The sequence below is a fragment of the Thermobia domestica genome, chromosome 16 (genome assembly GCF_964235325.1).
Source record: "Thermobia domestica chromosome 16, izTheDome1.hap1.1, whole genome shotgun sequence".
Classification (NCBI taxonomy): Eukaryota; Metazoa; Arthropoda; class Insecta; order Zygentoma; family Lepismatidae; genus Thermobia; species Thermobia domestica.
In genome coordinates, this window is record NC_137469.1 from 101,317,713 (window position 1) to 101,334,481 (window position 16,769).

Sequence of the window (16,769 nt, forward strand, 5' to 3'; positions counted from 1 at the left end):
CAATTAATGCGTTTGAAGCAAGCTCTGGCCAGAACACGACCAGAATGGGAGAACAGACATGATAAACTTATTGTTCAACATGATAACGCTCGCCCACATGTCGCAAAACCGGTCAAAACCTATTTAGAAAATGTCGGATGGGAAGTTTTACCCCACCCGCCGTATTCATCAGACGTTGCTCCTTCGGACTACTACTTGTTCGATTGCATGAACAACGATTTGATTGGACAGCGGTTTAATTCTTCAGAAGATATCGAAACATGGGTCTCTGACTGGATCGCTTCCAAGGATGAGGACTTCTTTCGCCACGGAATCCGTACATTGCCTGACAGATGGGCGAAAGTGGTGGCTAGCGATGGACAATATTTTTCTTAAGGTATTTATGTATTTTGTGTTTGTACTACAGCTTCAATGTGTGCGTACCAACCGCACGAATTAATTCCTAGACCAAAATACTTCCCTCACTTCTTATCAAGTGTACTAAGCTATCAGGAGGCTTGCATTTGCTATATACTGGGTATATCAAAAGTCCGGCGTCATAGGCCAACTTCGTTATGGGTAATAATAATAATAATAATAATAATAATAATAATAGTAATAATAATAGTTAAGTTGTTCGAAATGGGCTCCATACTGGTAAGGCACCCTATGTTAAACAAAAAGTAACATTCCCAGTTCAACAGGGTTTATATGTATCCAGCCAACTATCCAGTATATATGTCCAACAATATATCACCGTTAGGGAACTGATCTGAGGTATTCTAGATTTCCTCACACAACAGTGTGCACATCCATCGTCATTCGTCATTTCTGCGTGCTTTTACGTTCCTTTCGACTATGCTGCTGAACTGGAGACTACTTTACTTTTTATTATTATTATTATTAACATTGGGCGTCTTATCACTATGGAGCTGGTACGCCATTAAATTCACCATTTTTAGATTGACCCCCCCCCCCTTCATTTCCAACAACAAAAAAGAGCAAAAGTCTTAAATAACTATCTGTTTAGATCTGAGCTACACAGCTGTTCATACACTTCAAGCCCACTGTTTCAGTTACCCCATGACGTCTCAACACGTCATTATCACTTATGGCGGTAAGTAAATTTCATGGAAATCTCAAAAATAAATAAATAGGGGAAGCCGGGGTAATAAGAGACAAACGGGTTAATAAGAGACAAAAAGATATTCTTGCACTTTCATTGATTTCTTGAGGAACTAGAAAAAATATGTGTGATTGTACTTTAAAAAAATGAAACCTGCTGATGTATTAACACATTTTTTCAGTTGCTTTTTACCAAAAAAAAAAAAAAATCACGAAAAATTTTGCTAAAGTCAGTGTCAGGGCTCTCAATACTCATATACATAGAATAGAAAATGAGCAGTGGTTTAAGGTATACCTTCAGACAATTCTGAAGAATTTACTTTTGTTAGATCTGAAATATGTACACATGTTCCCGAAATATCAAGATTTAAAAAAATGAAATTCAATAGTTCGGAAAATTTATTTGCCTGAGTTAAATATCAAAAACCACTGAAACAAAGTATAGTTGCGTTTTACGGAATCTAGATACATCATGGGTAAAACTCACACTACCAAATAAAACAGAATACTGACAAGAAATTTTCTGGAGAATGTCGAAAATGAACTTAAAAAGTGCCTAAATTCTCAATGAAGAAAAATCACCGCATTTGAAGAATAGTTTTAGCTAACTTAAATGAATTGAAAAAGCTATAAAATTGTAATCATACAAGAAGAGAACATTGAAAAATATTGTAAAGCTATTGTTGACCAAATTTGATGTAAAATGTAGCCTGTGTGAAACTACATTTTCGAAAAATATGTAAGATGAATATTAAACCTTCTACGATGTACAGTTGAATGATCATATGAAAAATGTACAAAAGAGTTTGGAAATGTTATGCTAGCCTATATAAACTCCAAGTTAACATTTAAAAACCTCATAAATGTAATTTAAACTTTAGTGTAACATAATTATAGCAGTTAGGCCTTATTAATTATCTTAGGCTGGGCCACTTGAAAAAACAAACATAGAAAACATTTATAGGCCAAAAAGAACTGTTGGCGTATAGGTATGAGTTTAACAAATATTAACAATAGTCCTACAAATACCTAGTCCTACCAAAAGAAGAGGAGTCATATTTAATCTTTCTGTTTTGGTTTCAAAAGTCCTTTTTCACTTTGCTATAAACACAACGAATTTTTTGGAGCTATCCTCTGGAAATCTGGAATGGCCCATTTCCATTTTCATCCAGTTTGATAGGTCCATAAAATACAAATTTGGATGTCACTGTTTAAATGCCATCATAGGTAGGACAACTGAAATCACGTAGTTTTTTTTTTTTTTTTCAAAAATTTAACCTTGTACGGTCCTTCATCTGGGAAAACAATAACCCTCCCAATATACCAGTCAATATCGTAGTGCACGGTGTAATACATTTCTACGCAAGATTCTGCTCTGGTTGGATCAATTTCTTCTGGCAAACTTTCACCAGTTGATGATGAAATTAGTTGATCCAAAGCATATTCTCCACTGTCACTATCTATGCACAGACTCTGACTGAATTGCCAGAGTAGGAATTTTCTTATTTACTTTCTATATACAAAAAATAGCAGGTTATAATCGTCACATGCGCTAAATAAACATAAGTTGAACTGGGATAATAAGAGACAGCTGTCTCTTATTGCCCCTTCAAAATTTCTAAAAGGGGTAATAAGAGACATACTCTCAATTGACCTGAAATACAATGTTTCAGCATTTTTCAAAATTTCAGATCAATCTTCATAAGCTTAGTCACAAAGTTACATAGCAATCATTTCCACATTTGTAACTCACTTTTCATAATAAAATTTTATTTTAAAACAGTCACGAACTTCTATGGTAAGTTCAAAGTGAAGATATTTTTTAATAGCGTGACAACAATATAAAAACTCATATTAGTTTATAAGTGCAAGTGAAGCAGGAAAGTAAATATATTGACGTTGCCATTACTTATTATTTTTTATATATATAATTTTGGCCGTGTCTCTTATTATCCCGGCCTCCCCTAAATAAATAAATACAGTAGAACCCCTCTCGTCCGTTCTCGGTTGGTCCGCTACTCCGGTTAATGACCGTACTCGAGCCAAACTTGTCCCGACTCGTCGTTGACTCACGAGGCCCATTGTCGTTTACTGCCGTTGAACAATTGTTGTTTACTTGCTGTTACCGCATATCCGCTTTAGTGCTCTATTATCTTTTGTATCGTTTCTTTCGTTGTACATGTTTTCTATATTGTACTGTGCAGTTTTTAGTGTTTACTGTTTGCTATAGGCCTACTGTATTTTTTTACTGTAAGGTTACCCAATGAATACTGTACATACTGTACATACGTCTTTACAATAATAACAGCTTTTGTGGGTTTTTGAAATGTTTTTACTGTAGAAAACAATGTAGTCATTTCTGAGTTCAGAGACCGTTTATTTTGCTGTAAATCCCTATTTTCTGTATTTTCTGATAATCCGAATTTTTTTGTGTTCCGACCATATCCCAGTCCCAAAGGTGACGGATTAGAGGGGTTCTACTGTACATAAAAGTGTTGTTATCTAATAGTTAAAAAAAAAATAAGATTTTCAAATTTTTCAACAAATCGGAACTTGTCTATTTAGATAGAAGGTCGATTGAAAAACTAAGAAGTTGAGAAAGCATAGCTGTGCTTACGATAGCATATCGAAGGAAGGCTGCAACCCCTCCCATTGAGTCTTGAGTCTTTCACATATATATCTTTGAAATAGAAAGAATTTCAGTTTTCTTAACGCTTGGAGCTCCAACGATCTCTCTCTGTGTGGAGAGTGTTTTAATTTACACATACGACACATTACATCCTTTACGGATAGGGTCGTGTATACTTATTAATGGAGGACAGAGAGACGATTTTTTTTCATTTAATTATTAAAATTGAAGTTTAGTGGTGTGTAATTTCTAGTGATTTGACTACTTATCTAATCGTGCAAAACTAACCGAAACTCGAATACCACGTATGATTAATTGAAGCACTGTACTATAATCATAGTGGACGGAAGACCCGGATGAAATAACCGATCATAATGCTTAGGCTATATTTCTAGGTTTCTCAGAAGCTTGGATAGTGTCACACACTGCGCTATAAGATATTCTTACTGAAGAGATAAAAGTCCGAATATAAAGGACTTTTGTATTTTATTATTTTTGAACATCAAAGAGTGGAAGAAACATGGAGAGGAGCTTGAAACTCAATAATAATAATAATAATAATAATACCGTACAATTAATTAAAATGTATGTATTTCCCAAGCTCTGGGGGTGTAATTGTCCCTGCCCTTCCCCAAATTACGCTCCTGCTTCCTTCCCATTCGTATTGATTCTTGGCCCAATCCTTGCAGGCCTAGTGACTAGCGCGAAGATCTTTGGTGCACGACGTCTCGGGTTCAAAGGCACTATAGTGCTTCAGGTCCCACTTTCAAAGTTTAGGTCTCCTCCTGTAGACGCCTAAATCGTAAATACAACTCAATCTCTATGCGTTAACCGAATTTTCTGATGAAAATAGCTAATGAACCGAATCGTTGTAGTTATTGATACTCTTGTGGCCGAGAATTTTGGAAATTTTGGCTTTTTTCAACTTCATGATTTTTCTATCTAAATAGCTTTCTTATAGTATATTCTATAGTTAGATAAGAATTCCATGACCTGAATGTGATATTTCGCTCTGAAATTCACCATCAAGATGGATGGAGCACATGTTTTACGAATTAAAGCTAACATGAAGAATGTAGTATTTGAGGGTAATTTTAGAGGCTATTCAACTTTATTTTAACTTTTGAGTTATCGACATCTTTTTTCTTCTCTAGTTTGTCATCCGTGTTTCATTTCTAAGAGCTTTTAGTACTCTAGCTTCTAGCGCAAAAGTTAAACTTGCCCGTTTTTCTATTTATCCGTCAAAGCGTACATTTTTCAATATATCCGTCAAACCGTACTTCCACATTTCTGTTATACTGTAGCTGTGAAGTGATTTAGCAATAATTTTCCGGACACAACCTTGAATACCAATTTATACAAATAATCAGTAGCGGATTTAGAAAAGTACTTTAGGAGGGTTTTTTCTGATTGTTTCGTTTCCTAAAAAGTCCTAATTTTATTTGGGAAGTGCTTGAAGTTTATGAGTACAGGCATAACTAATATTTCGTTTCGTTTATATGTTTAGCAATAATCTTCCGGATACAACTTTAAAAATCATTTTATACTGAGAATCAGTGGCGGATTTAGAAAAGTATTTTGGGAAGGGTTTCTTACTAATGTTTAGTTTTTTTTTTAAACATTCGTAATTTTTATTTGACGGGAGCTTAAAGTTTATGAGTAAAGGCATAAATAATAGATATTTCGTTTGTTGCAGACATTCCGTAACTTTGGGGAACGGGCTTCAGTCCGAAAGACCGCCCCCCTAACCTTCGCAAAACCGTCACTGCTGGTAATTAGTAATAATAACGATTTAAAAACAATAAGAAAGGAAGTCGCCCAACTCACAGTACACGCACTATTTCTACATTCACAGATGGAATGAAGAAAAGCTTTGTCAGAATGGTCGAATGCTGGTTGAATCCCGGACTTACCGATAGAAGCGCAAAAGCTAATCACTCAGTCATGTTTGTTATGCAGTTGTATTTAGCTTAACTTAAATATATTCCGTAGTCTTTTTTTGGGGGGGCGGGGGGGAGTTCCGTAATGATATGTTGAATCCCTCTTGTTAAAAATTCAGAAAACTTGAGGATTGGGTAAACTGTGATGGTGGTTCTATAAAACTTAACTGTAGAATTTCAAGAATATACAGAACCAAAAGCTCTATATGTGCAGCTTTTAAGTGTATCATATAAATCTAAGTATTTCTCTTATGTTTTATTTTAATTTTATTTTGTTTCAAAAAGAGGGTATGGAATATTTTGAAGTAAAAATACTACATACTATTTTGCTAGTTTTTGTGTATTCTTTAAAAAGAAGTGTTTACTTTTAGGGTTGGCTGGTTTACCAACTTTTTTTTTTAATAACTGGTTTAAACCACAAAAATAAAAAGAATGAAAAATGCGAATCGTGTGAACTTCATGGTAACGTTTCCAGATATCAAACCACCTGCAATAGTTTTATTTCCCTTTCACCTTTTAATCAAGGTGTCCCATGTTCAATTCTCGGTCGAACCACAAACCTTCTTTCATGCGTAACCCAAGTAGCGGTTCGGATGTCAGTTTAAGCGAAAGTCTTCTCCTTGATAACCTCGGTATTTCGTAAGGATGTTAAGCCTAAATATACGAAACAAACCAAATTGTACATTTCTACATGCCTAAATGCGTGTTGTTTTATAAAGAAGCCAATATTGCTTAAATATATTGATAGAAATTGGCAAAATTTATCGATTGCCTACGTAGCTTCCAACAATAGCTTGGATTGGACTTTCAATGATATCTACGTACCGGTACTAAATTTGTAATTTAATACCTCAGTTTTAGCGTACTGATTATGGTACGTTGACCTTTAAATTTTACATGCAAAGCAATAACAGGATTTTCCCGTTGTTTTCTTACATTTCAAGTAATGACGGGATTTTCCCAATGGCTAGGGCGGGAGATTCTCAACTTAAGAAATTTACTGGCCGCACTTCTTTAAGCTTATGGGAGTTCTTCCGGCATAACCCCGCTGTTGCATAATAACATCAAGGCGAAACAAACTTATTTCTGTGAATATGTAATATAAATACATAAAGCAAAAAATCTAAGTCAAAAAAGCCTGGTTTAAACCAAAAAAGCCTGGTTTAAACATCCCCCAAAAAACGGGGTTTTTGCATTTTCAAAAACAACCACGGTTCTTGCCAACTCTGCTTACTTTTGTATATAGGAGGTTAAAAAATTCTTATTATATACATTGGTTAATCCTGTGGAATTCATAATGTAAATATGTTGAAGAAAAATTGTTTGAAATATTTTTTCGAAATTCATAGTTTATTTTCGATGTTTTATATTATTATCAGCATCAACCACTAATTAAATGATTTTTTGTGTTATAGAGAAGCGATACAAAGTCTGTTTTATCAATTTAAAGCAGTATTTTGAAAAAAGCCCAAAATTTCCGAAGCAAAAAAGCAAAGCAGAAAAAACCGAGTTTTTTTCCAAAAAAGCCGGTTTTTTCCGAGCCCTTGCATCTCTAATAAAATGGAAGAAAAAAGTAATAAAAGTGCTCAAAATCAAGGAAAAGCAGGGTTTATTTTTGAAAATTTTCTTACGTTTCCGCTAACCATGGCGCTTCGTGGCTGGTCTGTCGATCTCACTTGTATGCACCGGGGCGCCGTCGTATACTCTCGCCGCGGGCACTGATTTTCCACGTAACGGCACTGCATAATGCAAAGTATATGATTGGAGGTTTAGGAATTAAGGGCAGCGAATAAAGATGAAAAAGCGTATGGTTTTGTCCTTCCCGTTTTTTTTAACTTCATGCGTAACAAAAAGAGTATAGGTGACCATCTTAATATACCTGAATCGAAATTAAATTAAATGAAATGTTTCAGTTTAACGTACCACGTTTATGTCCTTTAGGCTAAGGGAGATAGACTATATAATTAAGGCAAATGATTGACGATGGAAAATTGTTTGGAATGAGGATGTGGGAGGAAACGAGCACACGATGTTGTCCACCACAAACTTCCTTGGCCGGGGAGCGAACCAGGGACCTCACGCACCGGAGATAAGCGCTATATCACTGAGCCACCATGCCCCATTACCTGAATCGAGACAATTTTTTTTATAACTGTGAACATATTCTCTTTATTTTATTTTATTTATTTATTTATTATTATTATTATTATTATTATTATTGTTATCAAACCCATTTTGCAAGATAAAGCCGTTGATAGCGGACCGATTATTATTACATATTACAACGATGCACATTTCATATGCATAGTTGGTTTTAACTGTTCCTGTCTCAGGCCCTAGTTGACTGAAACTAGACACTGTTAATCTTATGATATCAGAGTCCCAAACAATGTCCCCCTGTCGATATTTGCTTAGTACAAAATTTCAGTGTTTTTGGTCCATTTTCCTTGATACATCCTTGTAACTTTTAACGCATTAGAATCCAGTGAATTTACTGTTAAAATCCTTTCAAAATTCGAGTTTGTCGGATTAGTTAATCCAATCATTCCATTATAAAACAAGACACCTGTCAGTCGCCCTCCTAACAGTTCACACTCAGTCCTACCTGAGCCCAAGAGATGTCGCTAGAGTGTAGGCATTTGCCGAAGACTTCACGAGAATAATTATTTATTTTTAAGAAAAACGAGGTATTGTTAGGTATTTGAACGATTTGGAACTCGAACAGGGTTCTGGAACGGATTAAGTTCGTATTACAATATACAGTATCACTGTATTTAAAATATCTAGATTTTCTAATATTTTTAATGAGTCATCGAACGTAAACCACAAAATAAAATTTTAAGGGATGCCGAAATAAAGTTAAATTTAAGTAATAAGTGATCGTGTTCATGTATTAGTGCTCGAATATGGCTCGTGATTGCCTACTGTTCAAAAAGTTAAGTTTCCAAATATAACTACGCCTAAAAACAGCACAATATGCAACCGACATCAAATTCATTATACTGTCTGTTAGTACATACTTAATTACCTACTCAGGTTTCTTAAAACTTTCTTTTGAACCTCCCCTCTCCTCATTTCTGTCAAATTAATACCTTTCTGAATCCTCCCAAATTATATAAACGTATATAGGAAAAATTAGAATCATGTAGTGGGACCTGTAAGGGCATACTGTTACGTCCGTCCGTTACTCCGTATGGTAACTCGAACGAAAAGGAAATTTTGAATTGTTTTTTCTCTTTTATCTCGGCTAAATTCGTTACTAGTGCCAATCCGTTAACATCTCCACGGATAATGATGACATTAACGGCCATTTAAAATCTATAATTTTTATACCGTTTATGCAACCTGCATAGTAGCGAAGAGATATTGGTTGCCTACAATTAAAGGATATGGGTTTAAGTGGTCCTCTTTTAGCAGAGTTCATTCATTTAGAATATTTCCAACGTGTTTCTTAAAAATGAATATTCATAGGCTTCTAAGCATATATTAATGTACTTCATAGTAATAACTATACTTACCCAAACTCATGCTCCTGTTCCATCTGCGATGGAGGATAAGTTGAAGCTTCAGTTTTAACATCCGTTTCACAAACGTTTTCGACAGATTTCGTTAACAATGTAGAGAAGATAGCCTCTTCATAATGAGTTGTAATATCACTTAAGTCACTCAACACTTTTGATTCTGTATTTAATTCTGATTTATTTTTCACTGTTGATTCATTACCATTTGACTGATGAGGTTCGGCAATGTAGTCACATGACACTTCACTGAACACTTGTGTTTTACAGATGATTTCTTCCACTATTTGTTCTTGTTTTAAAGATTCGAATTTTTTGCTAACAGAGCTGATAGTTTCCCGAGTCACTTCCCGTTCCACGTTAGGATAATCTTTAATGTCGCGGTCTTCATCGTTTACGTCACGGACAGATTTATCACGCATTCGAATAGACCCATTAGACTTTTCAGGAAAATACTCATCAGTTGTAGTATCTACTGACTCGTCTACGTTAATTGAATCACAAGTGCTGACTGATTTCGATTGAAGTAGATAGTCTTGTTCGATACTTCCCTCGTAAGATTCTTTTTCGTTCGAAAAATCGTTATTTTCAGCAGTTTCGAAAATTTGTTCTTCAATTTCACTCTCATCCCCTGTAATATATTCACCACTCGAATCTTTCACCGGTATTTGCTTTATTAATCGTTGTAAATTACTTAGAACTTCGGAAGAATCTTTCTCATCTTTGTCACTTTTATTGCTTTCTTCCGGACTATCTTTAGGTTTTGTCGTCCACGCAAATACTCTACTAAACCAATCTGCTAAAGCGCGCCAAATTCGTAACAGGAAATCCACTATCGCCGAACCAGTGAGCTCCATGCTCGTTACAAACTGAAAGAAAGGATACTGACCACAGTTAATATCTGCAAAAACAGCGAAATGGCGCTATAGGTCGAAGACCTTTCTTGCGTCAAAATAGACTTTACATCGAAAAAATAAGGTCAAAGTTCAATATTTGAATGAATCAAATTGAGATAAACCAAATATCTATTTGATATGGAAATGACCTTCACGTGTAAATAGAAAGCAACGTAGATAAGTATTTTATAGAATCGAACTGCACATGCTAATATTTCCACAGTGAAAAATTATAAAGGAACAACATTCTTGGCCGCATAACATAAATGAATTTATACTTAAAGTAATGAAAGTTCGATGCCATACAGTTACTAATAACAGTTGATATTCATTGGAGCTTATATATATATATATGAAATGAAATCTTTAAGTTTTACGTCCCATGATTATGCCGATTAGGCTATAGGAGACGGTGATGATGAGGATGAATGAAATGTGGAATGAAGAAAGTGGAAGGAAGCGGGAACACTCCGAAAAGAACCACGCACATGGTGTTGATCCACTTGGCACGAGTTGGGATCGAACCAAGGACCCCATGTACCAAAGGTGAACGCTCTACCCTGAGCCACCACGGCCCCAAGAAGCTACAAAAGATTCAAAACGTTCGGTGTGGATAGTTTAATTATAACAACTGATTTTAAACAAGTATATGTGAGATGATACTTTTTGTTAAATGTGAGTTGTGAATTACATATGATTCCATTGTCAATGGGAACTTGTGAAGGCGAGTAGAAAGCATACGTGTTGCCCATTTGACTTCTCAGAAGCTTTTGATCAGTGATGATTTCAGACGATTTCTTCCGGTCTAGGGACTTTTAATACCCGGGGCGTGAAAATAGTACTGCAAAAACTCTGGTCACCTACGCTGAGCACACCCTGGGATATAATCCAGGAGGAAATTTCCTCTCAGACCACCTTCTGAAATCATCACTGGTTGTAGAGGAACATGTGACTCAGTGGTAGAGTGCTCACCTCTGGTGCGTTGGGTCTCTGGTTCGAAGCTAGCTCGCACCAAGTGGACTTTGTGGTGCTCCATTTCGATCATCTTCCTTAGTCTCCGATCTTAATCGTGAAACGTTAAACTGAAAAAAAATTACTGATTGTGATTTGATTTGGAGTTTAGTGTTCCTTTCAGCAGCTATATGAGGCATGCTCCTACAGTTTAATGTGGGATCTGAACATGTGTTTTTGCCAGGAATCGAACCCGGGGCTCCCACGCCAAAGGCGCGTACGGTAACCCCTTAGCCACGAGGGAGCTCTTATCGTAATTCAAAATGAGTTCTAGCAAAGTAAAATATGACTCTGTGAACTACATAATTCTGAGAAGTGTTCACAGTCTTTGTTTAATTTAACATAACGACATTTGCCTGATTTTATTCAAGGGAAAGGAAATAGCCGCTTTACTTCTCTTATTCTAGCTTACTGGTTCTACCTAAGTTGCCTGAATTCAGTGTTGGGCAAAATCAATTGAAATCAATTGCAATTGATCAATCAATTGAAAGTAATTGCTCTGAAAATCAATTGCAATTGATTTCAATTTGTAATTGACAATTAATTTCAATTGCAATTGAATTTAATCATAAAATTTGCAATTAAATTTTCGTCAATTGTTAATTGGTCACCAGGCAATTGAAACTTTTAATTGTTAATTGTCAATTGCAAAGGGTGCAATTGAAACATTCAATTGTTAATTGCAATTGACAATTGAAACTTGTAATTGTTAATTTGTAATTGTTAATTGCAATTAAAGTCAGCAATTAAAACTGAAGATAAGAAGATGTGTGTATATTGTATTGTCCACTTGTTACTGTTTTACATATTTCAAATAAGGTACTTATAAGAAATGCTGCATACCTACCATCCCTTTCACCCCTGGGAAGAAAGCCGTGAAACTAAGTATTTTTTAAATATATTATGTTTATGGTTCTATCCTCCTCGAAAAAACTCTATATGCCCGTCATGCATACAATAAGAATGAGCACGAGCGAGTTCGAGCGAGTTTTCTTTAAAACTCGACTCGACTCGAAGCAGACATCTTTGAGTTCGACTCGAGATCTCGGTTCGAAAAATTTCCCCCAACTCGACTCGAATTCGGATCGAGTTTCCAGTCGAGTCGAGCCAATTCGAGCAAATCCTTTGTGTAGTTCCAAGTACTACTATCTTCAAGTATCCTACATAGACAATATAATTATCAATGATACTACTACTACTACTATAACTAATTATTATTATAACACCGTGTACCTGTATAAACATGGAATATAGGCGGTTTGTATCGGAATACTAAAAATTAGTTAACTGTCGATCTCGGTAGTCAAGAAATCTTCAGGAGGCAAGGACATCGGTCACGGGGTTCTTGGTTTGAGTTCAGGAGGAGCAAGTATTCGGGCTCGAGCCAAAAATTGTTAGAAGTTATGGGACTCCAGCCAAACATGTTTAAAACTGCTCGACCCGGGTTTAGGGTTGTCAACGACTCAAGCGGCTCGCTCACAGCTCATTCACTTATCGAGCCGAACCGAGAACTGAGCCGAGCCAACAGCTCATCCAACCGAGCCAGCTCGAGCCGAACCGAACCGAGCTGATTGCTTACCCCAACCGAGCCGGTTCGAGCCATTGGCTCAGTTAAGCTAACTCGAACCCAGCCTATGGACTCCTTTCAACGGAGCTGGTTCGAGCCATTGGCTCCAATCGAGCCGAGTCGATAACTCATCTTTACCGAGCCGGTTCAAGCCATTGGCTCAATTGAGCCCAGTCGATGGGTAATCCCAACCAAGCCAGCTCAAGCTGTACGCTCAGTTGAACCGAGCCGGGCCGGTTGACATCACTATTCCGGTTGGGCTTCTACTTTGTCTAAAAAAAATTGGACCGTGCAGTTCTCAGCCTTGATGGTAAGAACTACAAAAAATGATATGAAATCTTTAGTTTTACGTCCCACGCTTATTCCGGTTAGGCTAAAGGAGACGGTGATGATGGCAAATGAATGAAATGAAGAAAGTGGGAGGAAAGGAGAGAACCCCGAGAAAATCCACGAGCACAGTGTTTGTCCACCAGAAAGTCCAAACTGCGCGAGTTGGGATCGAACCAGGGACCTCAAGCACCGGAGGTGAACGTTCTACCACTGACCCACCGCGCCCCCTGGTAAGAACTACAGTATATACTTATATTGGTGCTCACGGCGTCATTAACTTGTTCCACCACCAACGAATTTCGAGATACTTTGTTTCGCATCTTTTGAGCGTGTTTAGTGTCGCTTTGTGCGCCTATTCCCACATTTCGTGCATCACCGGAAGTGGGTCAAAATGGGCCTACAAATATGGCGGAACAAATTATTGCTCTTCCGCCACCAATGAATTTCGAGGTCGTTTCCTTCACATCGTTTTGTGCCGTTTTGTGCGTCTACTTCCGTTTTGTGCCTCATGGGAAGTGGGTTAAAATGAGTCCCCATGGTGAGACGAAAATGACCAAGAGTTACGCCACTATTAAATCTCGAGGTCGTTAATTTCACACCGCGTACCCTTTTGTGCGCCTATTTCGACGTTTCGTGCGTCACTGGAAGACGGTCAAAATGGGCCTCGAAGCTGGGACGAAAATGACCCACTTCTCCGCCACTACCAAATTTCGAGGTCCTTCCTTTTGCATCGACTACTGAATTTTCGTGCTGTTTCGTGCCCCCATTTCCACGTTTTGTGCGTTACCAGAAGTAGGTGAAAATGGGCTTCCAAGATGGGACGAAAATGACCCACTGTTCCGCCACTATCGAATTTCGAGGTCGTTAATCTCACATCGCGTACCCTTTTGTGCGCGTATTTCGACATTTTGTGCGTCACTGGAAGACGGTCAAAATGGGCCTCGAATGTGGGACGAAAATGACCCACATCTCCGTCACTACCAAATTTCGTGGTCCTTCCTTTCGCATCGACTAGTGAATGTTTCGTGCCGTTTCGTGCCCTTATTTCCACGTTTTGCGCGTCACCAGAGGTGTGTCAAAATGGGCCTCCAAAGTGTGACCAAAATGACCCATTGTTCCGACACTATCGAATTTCTAAGTCGTTTCTTTTGCATCGTTTAGTGCCTATTTTTTTAAAAAAGTTTTCTGTACCTACTTCCTCGTCTTGTGCGTCACCGGAAGTGAGTTAAACAGGCCTTTAAAGTGGGAGTTAAATGGCTCACTGTTCCACCACTATCGAATTTCGGGGTTGGTTCTTTCGCATCGTTTAGTGTGTATTTTGTACCGTTCTGTTCGCCTACTTCCACGTTTTGAGCATCACCAGAAATGCGTCAAAATGGTCCATCAATGTGTGAGGAAATAGAGCCATTGTTCCGCCACTATCGAATTTGGAGGTCGTTTCTTTCGCATCGTATAGTGCCTGCTTTGTACTGTTTTGTGCTCCTATTTCCACTTTAGTGCGACAACGAAAATGGGTCAAAATGGCCTACAAGTATAGCGGAATAACTTAATGCTGTTCCGTCACCATCGAATGTCGAGGTCGTTTTCTTCACATTTTTTATGCATGATTTGTGTCGCTTTGTGCATCAGTGGGAGAGGGTCAAAACGTACCTTGAAAGTGGAATGGATATGTCTTTTTCTGCCATATTTGTAGGTCGTCTTTGACCCACTTTCGTTGGCCTACAAAACGTGAAAATATGCGCAGAAACGGTAAAAACATGCACTAAACAATGCGAAAAAGCGACCTTGAAATTCCATATTGGTGGGAGAGAGGATCATTTTTCTTCCCACATTCAATGCCTATTTTGACCCACTACCATTGATTCACAAAACGTGGAAATAGGTTTACCAAACGGTAGAAAACACGCACAAGATTATGTGAAGGAAACGACCTCGAAATCGTTCCTGACGGAACAGCATTAACTTGTTCCGCCATATTTGTAGGATAGCATTGACCCATTTCCGGTGACGCAGAAAACGAGGAAGTTTGTAAGCTTAATTATATGGAAAATTTTATACATTTTTCCTTTACGTTGGTCTACTTTACGTTGATTTGGTACTTTTAAATTTTATTCAGCTTTCCACTGAAAAGTATCTATAATTCAACAAGGAAATAATTATTAATTATAATTATTATCTATATAATTGAATTCATTGTAATTTGTTCCATAACAAACACTTTACCATTTCGTACTAGCTGTTATGCCCGTTCTTCGCATGGATCAGATAAAATATCAATGTAAACGAACTGAACAACGGGAGAACAATTAAGAAACATTTCTAAAATTGGATATATTTTGTGTGAATATATATCCAACAACGTACATGTGTTTTCATTAGTAAGGCCGATGGGGGCTGAATTTGAACGTATACACTATCGGGGGTGTCACTATATGTCTGAGAAACCCCAATAAATATGGATTTGACACAAATTCTACTACTTTCACATGTCCCGGTGAACCTCAGACCCCCTTGGTTCGTATTGTGAAAAAATCTCCTCTGGCCCCCACCAACCCCCAACCAATACCGCGAAAACCATGAATGTGACACTAACATCTGCCATTTTCTACTACTTTTTACATATGCCGGTAAAAGTCCCTATAATCCTCTGGTTCCAATTTTGAAAAAAACAATGCCTCTGGCCCACAGCCGATGGGGACTGTATTTGGAAGTCAACGCCTGTGGAAGTATCACCATTCATCTCAGCGACAGCGAAAACTATGGATTTGACACTAATATCGGTCACTTTCCATTATTTTTACATGTCTCGCAGTCCCCCCCCCCTCGGTGACTCCCGGCCCGCATACAATGGTGGCTAAATTTGAAAATCATCGCCAATGAAAGTATCACCATTGATCTCAGCCACCGCGAAAACTACGGATTTGACATCGGTCATTGTGGATTATTTTTACATGTCTCGTGATCCCCTTTATAAAGCCCCTCTTTCTTAGCTGATGGGAGCTAAATATGAAAGTAAACGCGGTCTTGAGTTTCACAATCGAGCTCAGCTATCCCGAAAACTATGGATTTGACATTAACATCGGTCATTTTCGATTATTTTTACATGTTTCGGAATTCCCCCCTCTGGTGACCCAAGGCCCGCATACAACGGTGGATGAAAGTCATCGCTAATGGTAGTGTCGCCATTGATATCAGCAACCGCGAAATCTATGGATTTGACACTAATATTGGTCATTTTGGATTACTTTTACGTTTCGGTATCCCCCCTCCCGTTGACCCACGGCCCGCAGCCGAACACGGTGAATTTGGAAGTTAATGCGATCGGAGTTTCACCATGGATCTCAGTGACCGCGAAAACTATGAAATCGACACTGATATCGTTCTACTTTTATATGTCCCGGTAAACGCCCCCCTGGTTCGAATTTTGTTGAAAACGCCTTGCCTTGGTGTGGGACCTGGACCAAGGTATCTTTAACCAAAATTTGGTAACTCTCGGTCGACTTTTCTGGTCCCCAGGCCGGTCCCGGTAAACGTCCCCTGGAGACCCCCTAGTAAGGAATTAAAAAAAACTCTTCGTCTTGGTCTGGGGCCTAGACCAAGCTACCCGTGACCAAATTTTGAAAAGTTTCGGTTCACTCGTCTCGTCCACAGACCGCACAAAGATAGACAGACAGACACACGAACAAACTCTATTTTATTTATATTAGAAAGGTCAGATCCGCCGTTATTGTATTAGTGCAGTGCTTGAACGATTGATCGTAGAAATTCAAACTC

General features: G+C 37.8%; 1 protein-coding gene across 5 annotated transcripts in view; it reads right to left on the reverse strand.

Annotated features, from left to right (window-relative positions):
• LOC145673281 (glycogen debranching enzyme) overlaps positions 1-16,769 on the reverse strand; it is a 229,431-nt gene that overhangs the window by 177,261 nt on the left and 35,401 nt on the right. For 2 of the 5 annotated variants that reach the window (XM_081742833.1, XM_081742832.1), the window contains exon 2: positions 9,192-10,060. The exons of the other annotated variants lie outside the window; for them this stretch is intronic. In XM_081742833.1, coding sequence (XP_081598959.1) covers positions 9,192-10,048 — 857 coding nt within the window. In that variant the 5' untranslated portion in view covers positions 10,049-10,060. The remainder of the gene's footprint in view (positions 1-9,191; positions 10,061-16,769) is intronic. 5 annotated transcript variants of the gene reach the window in all.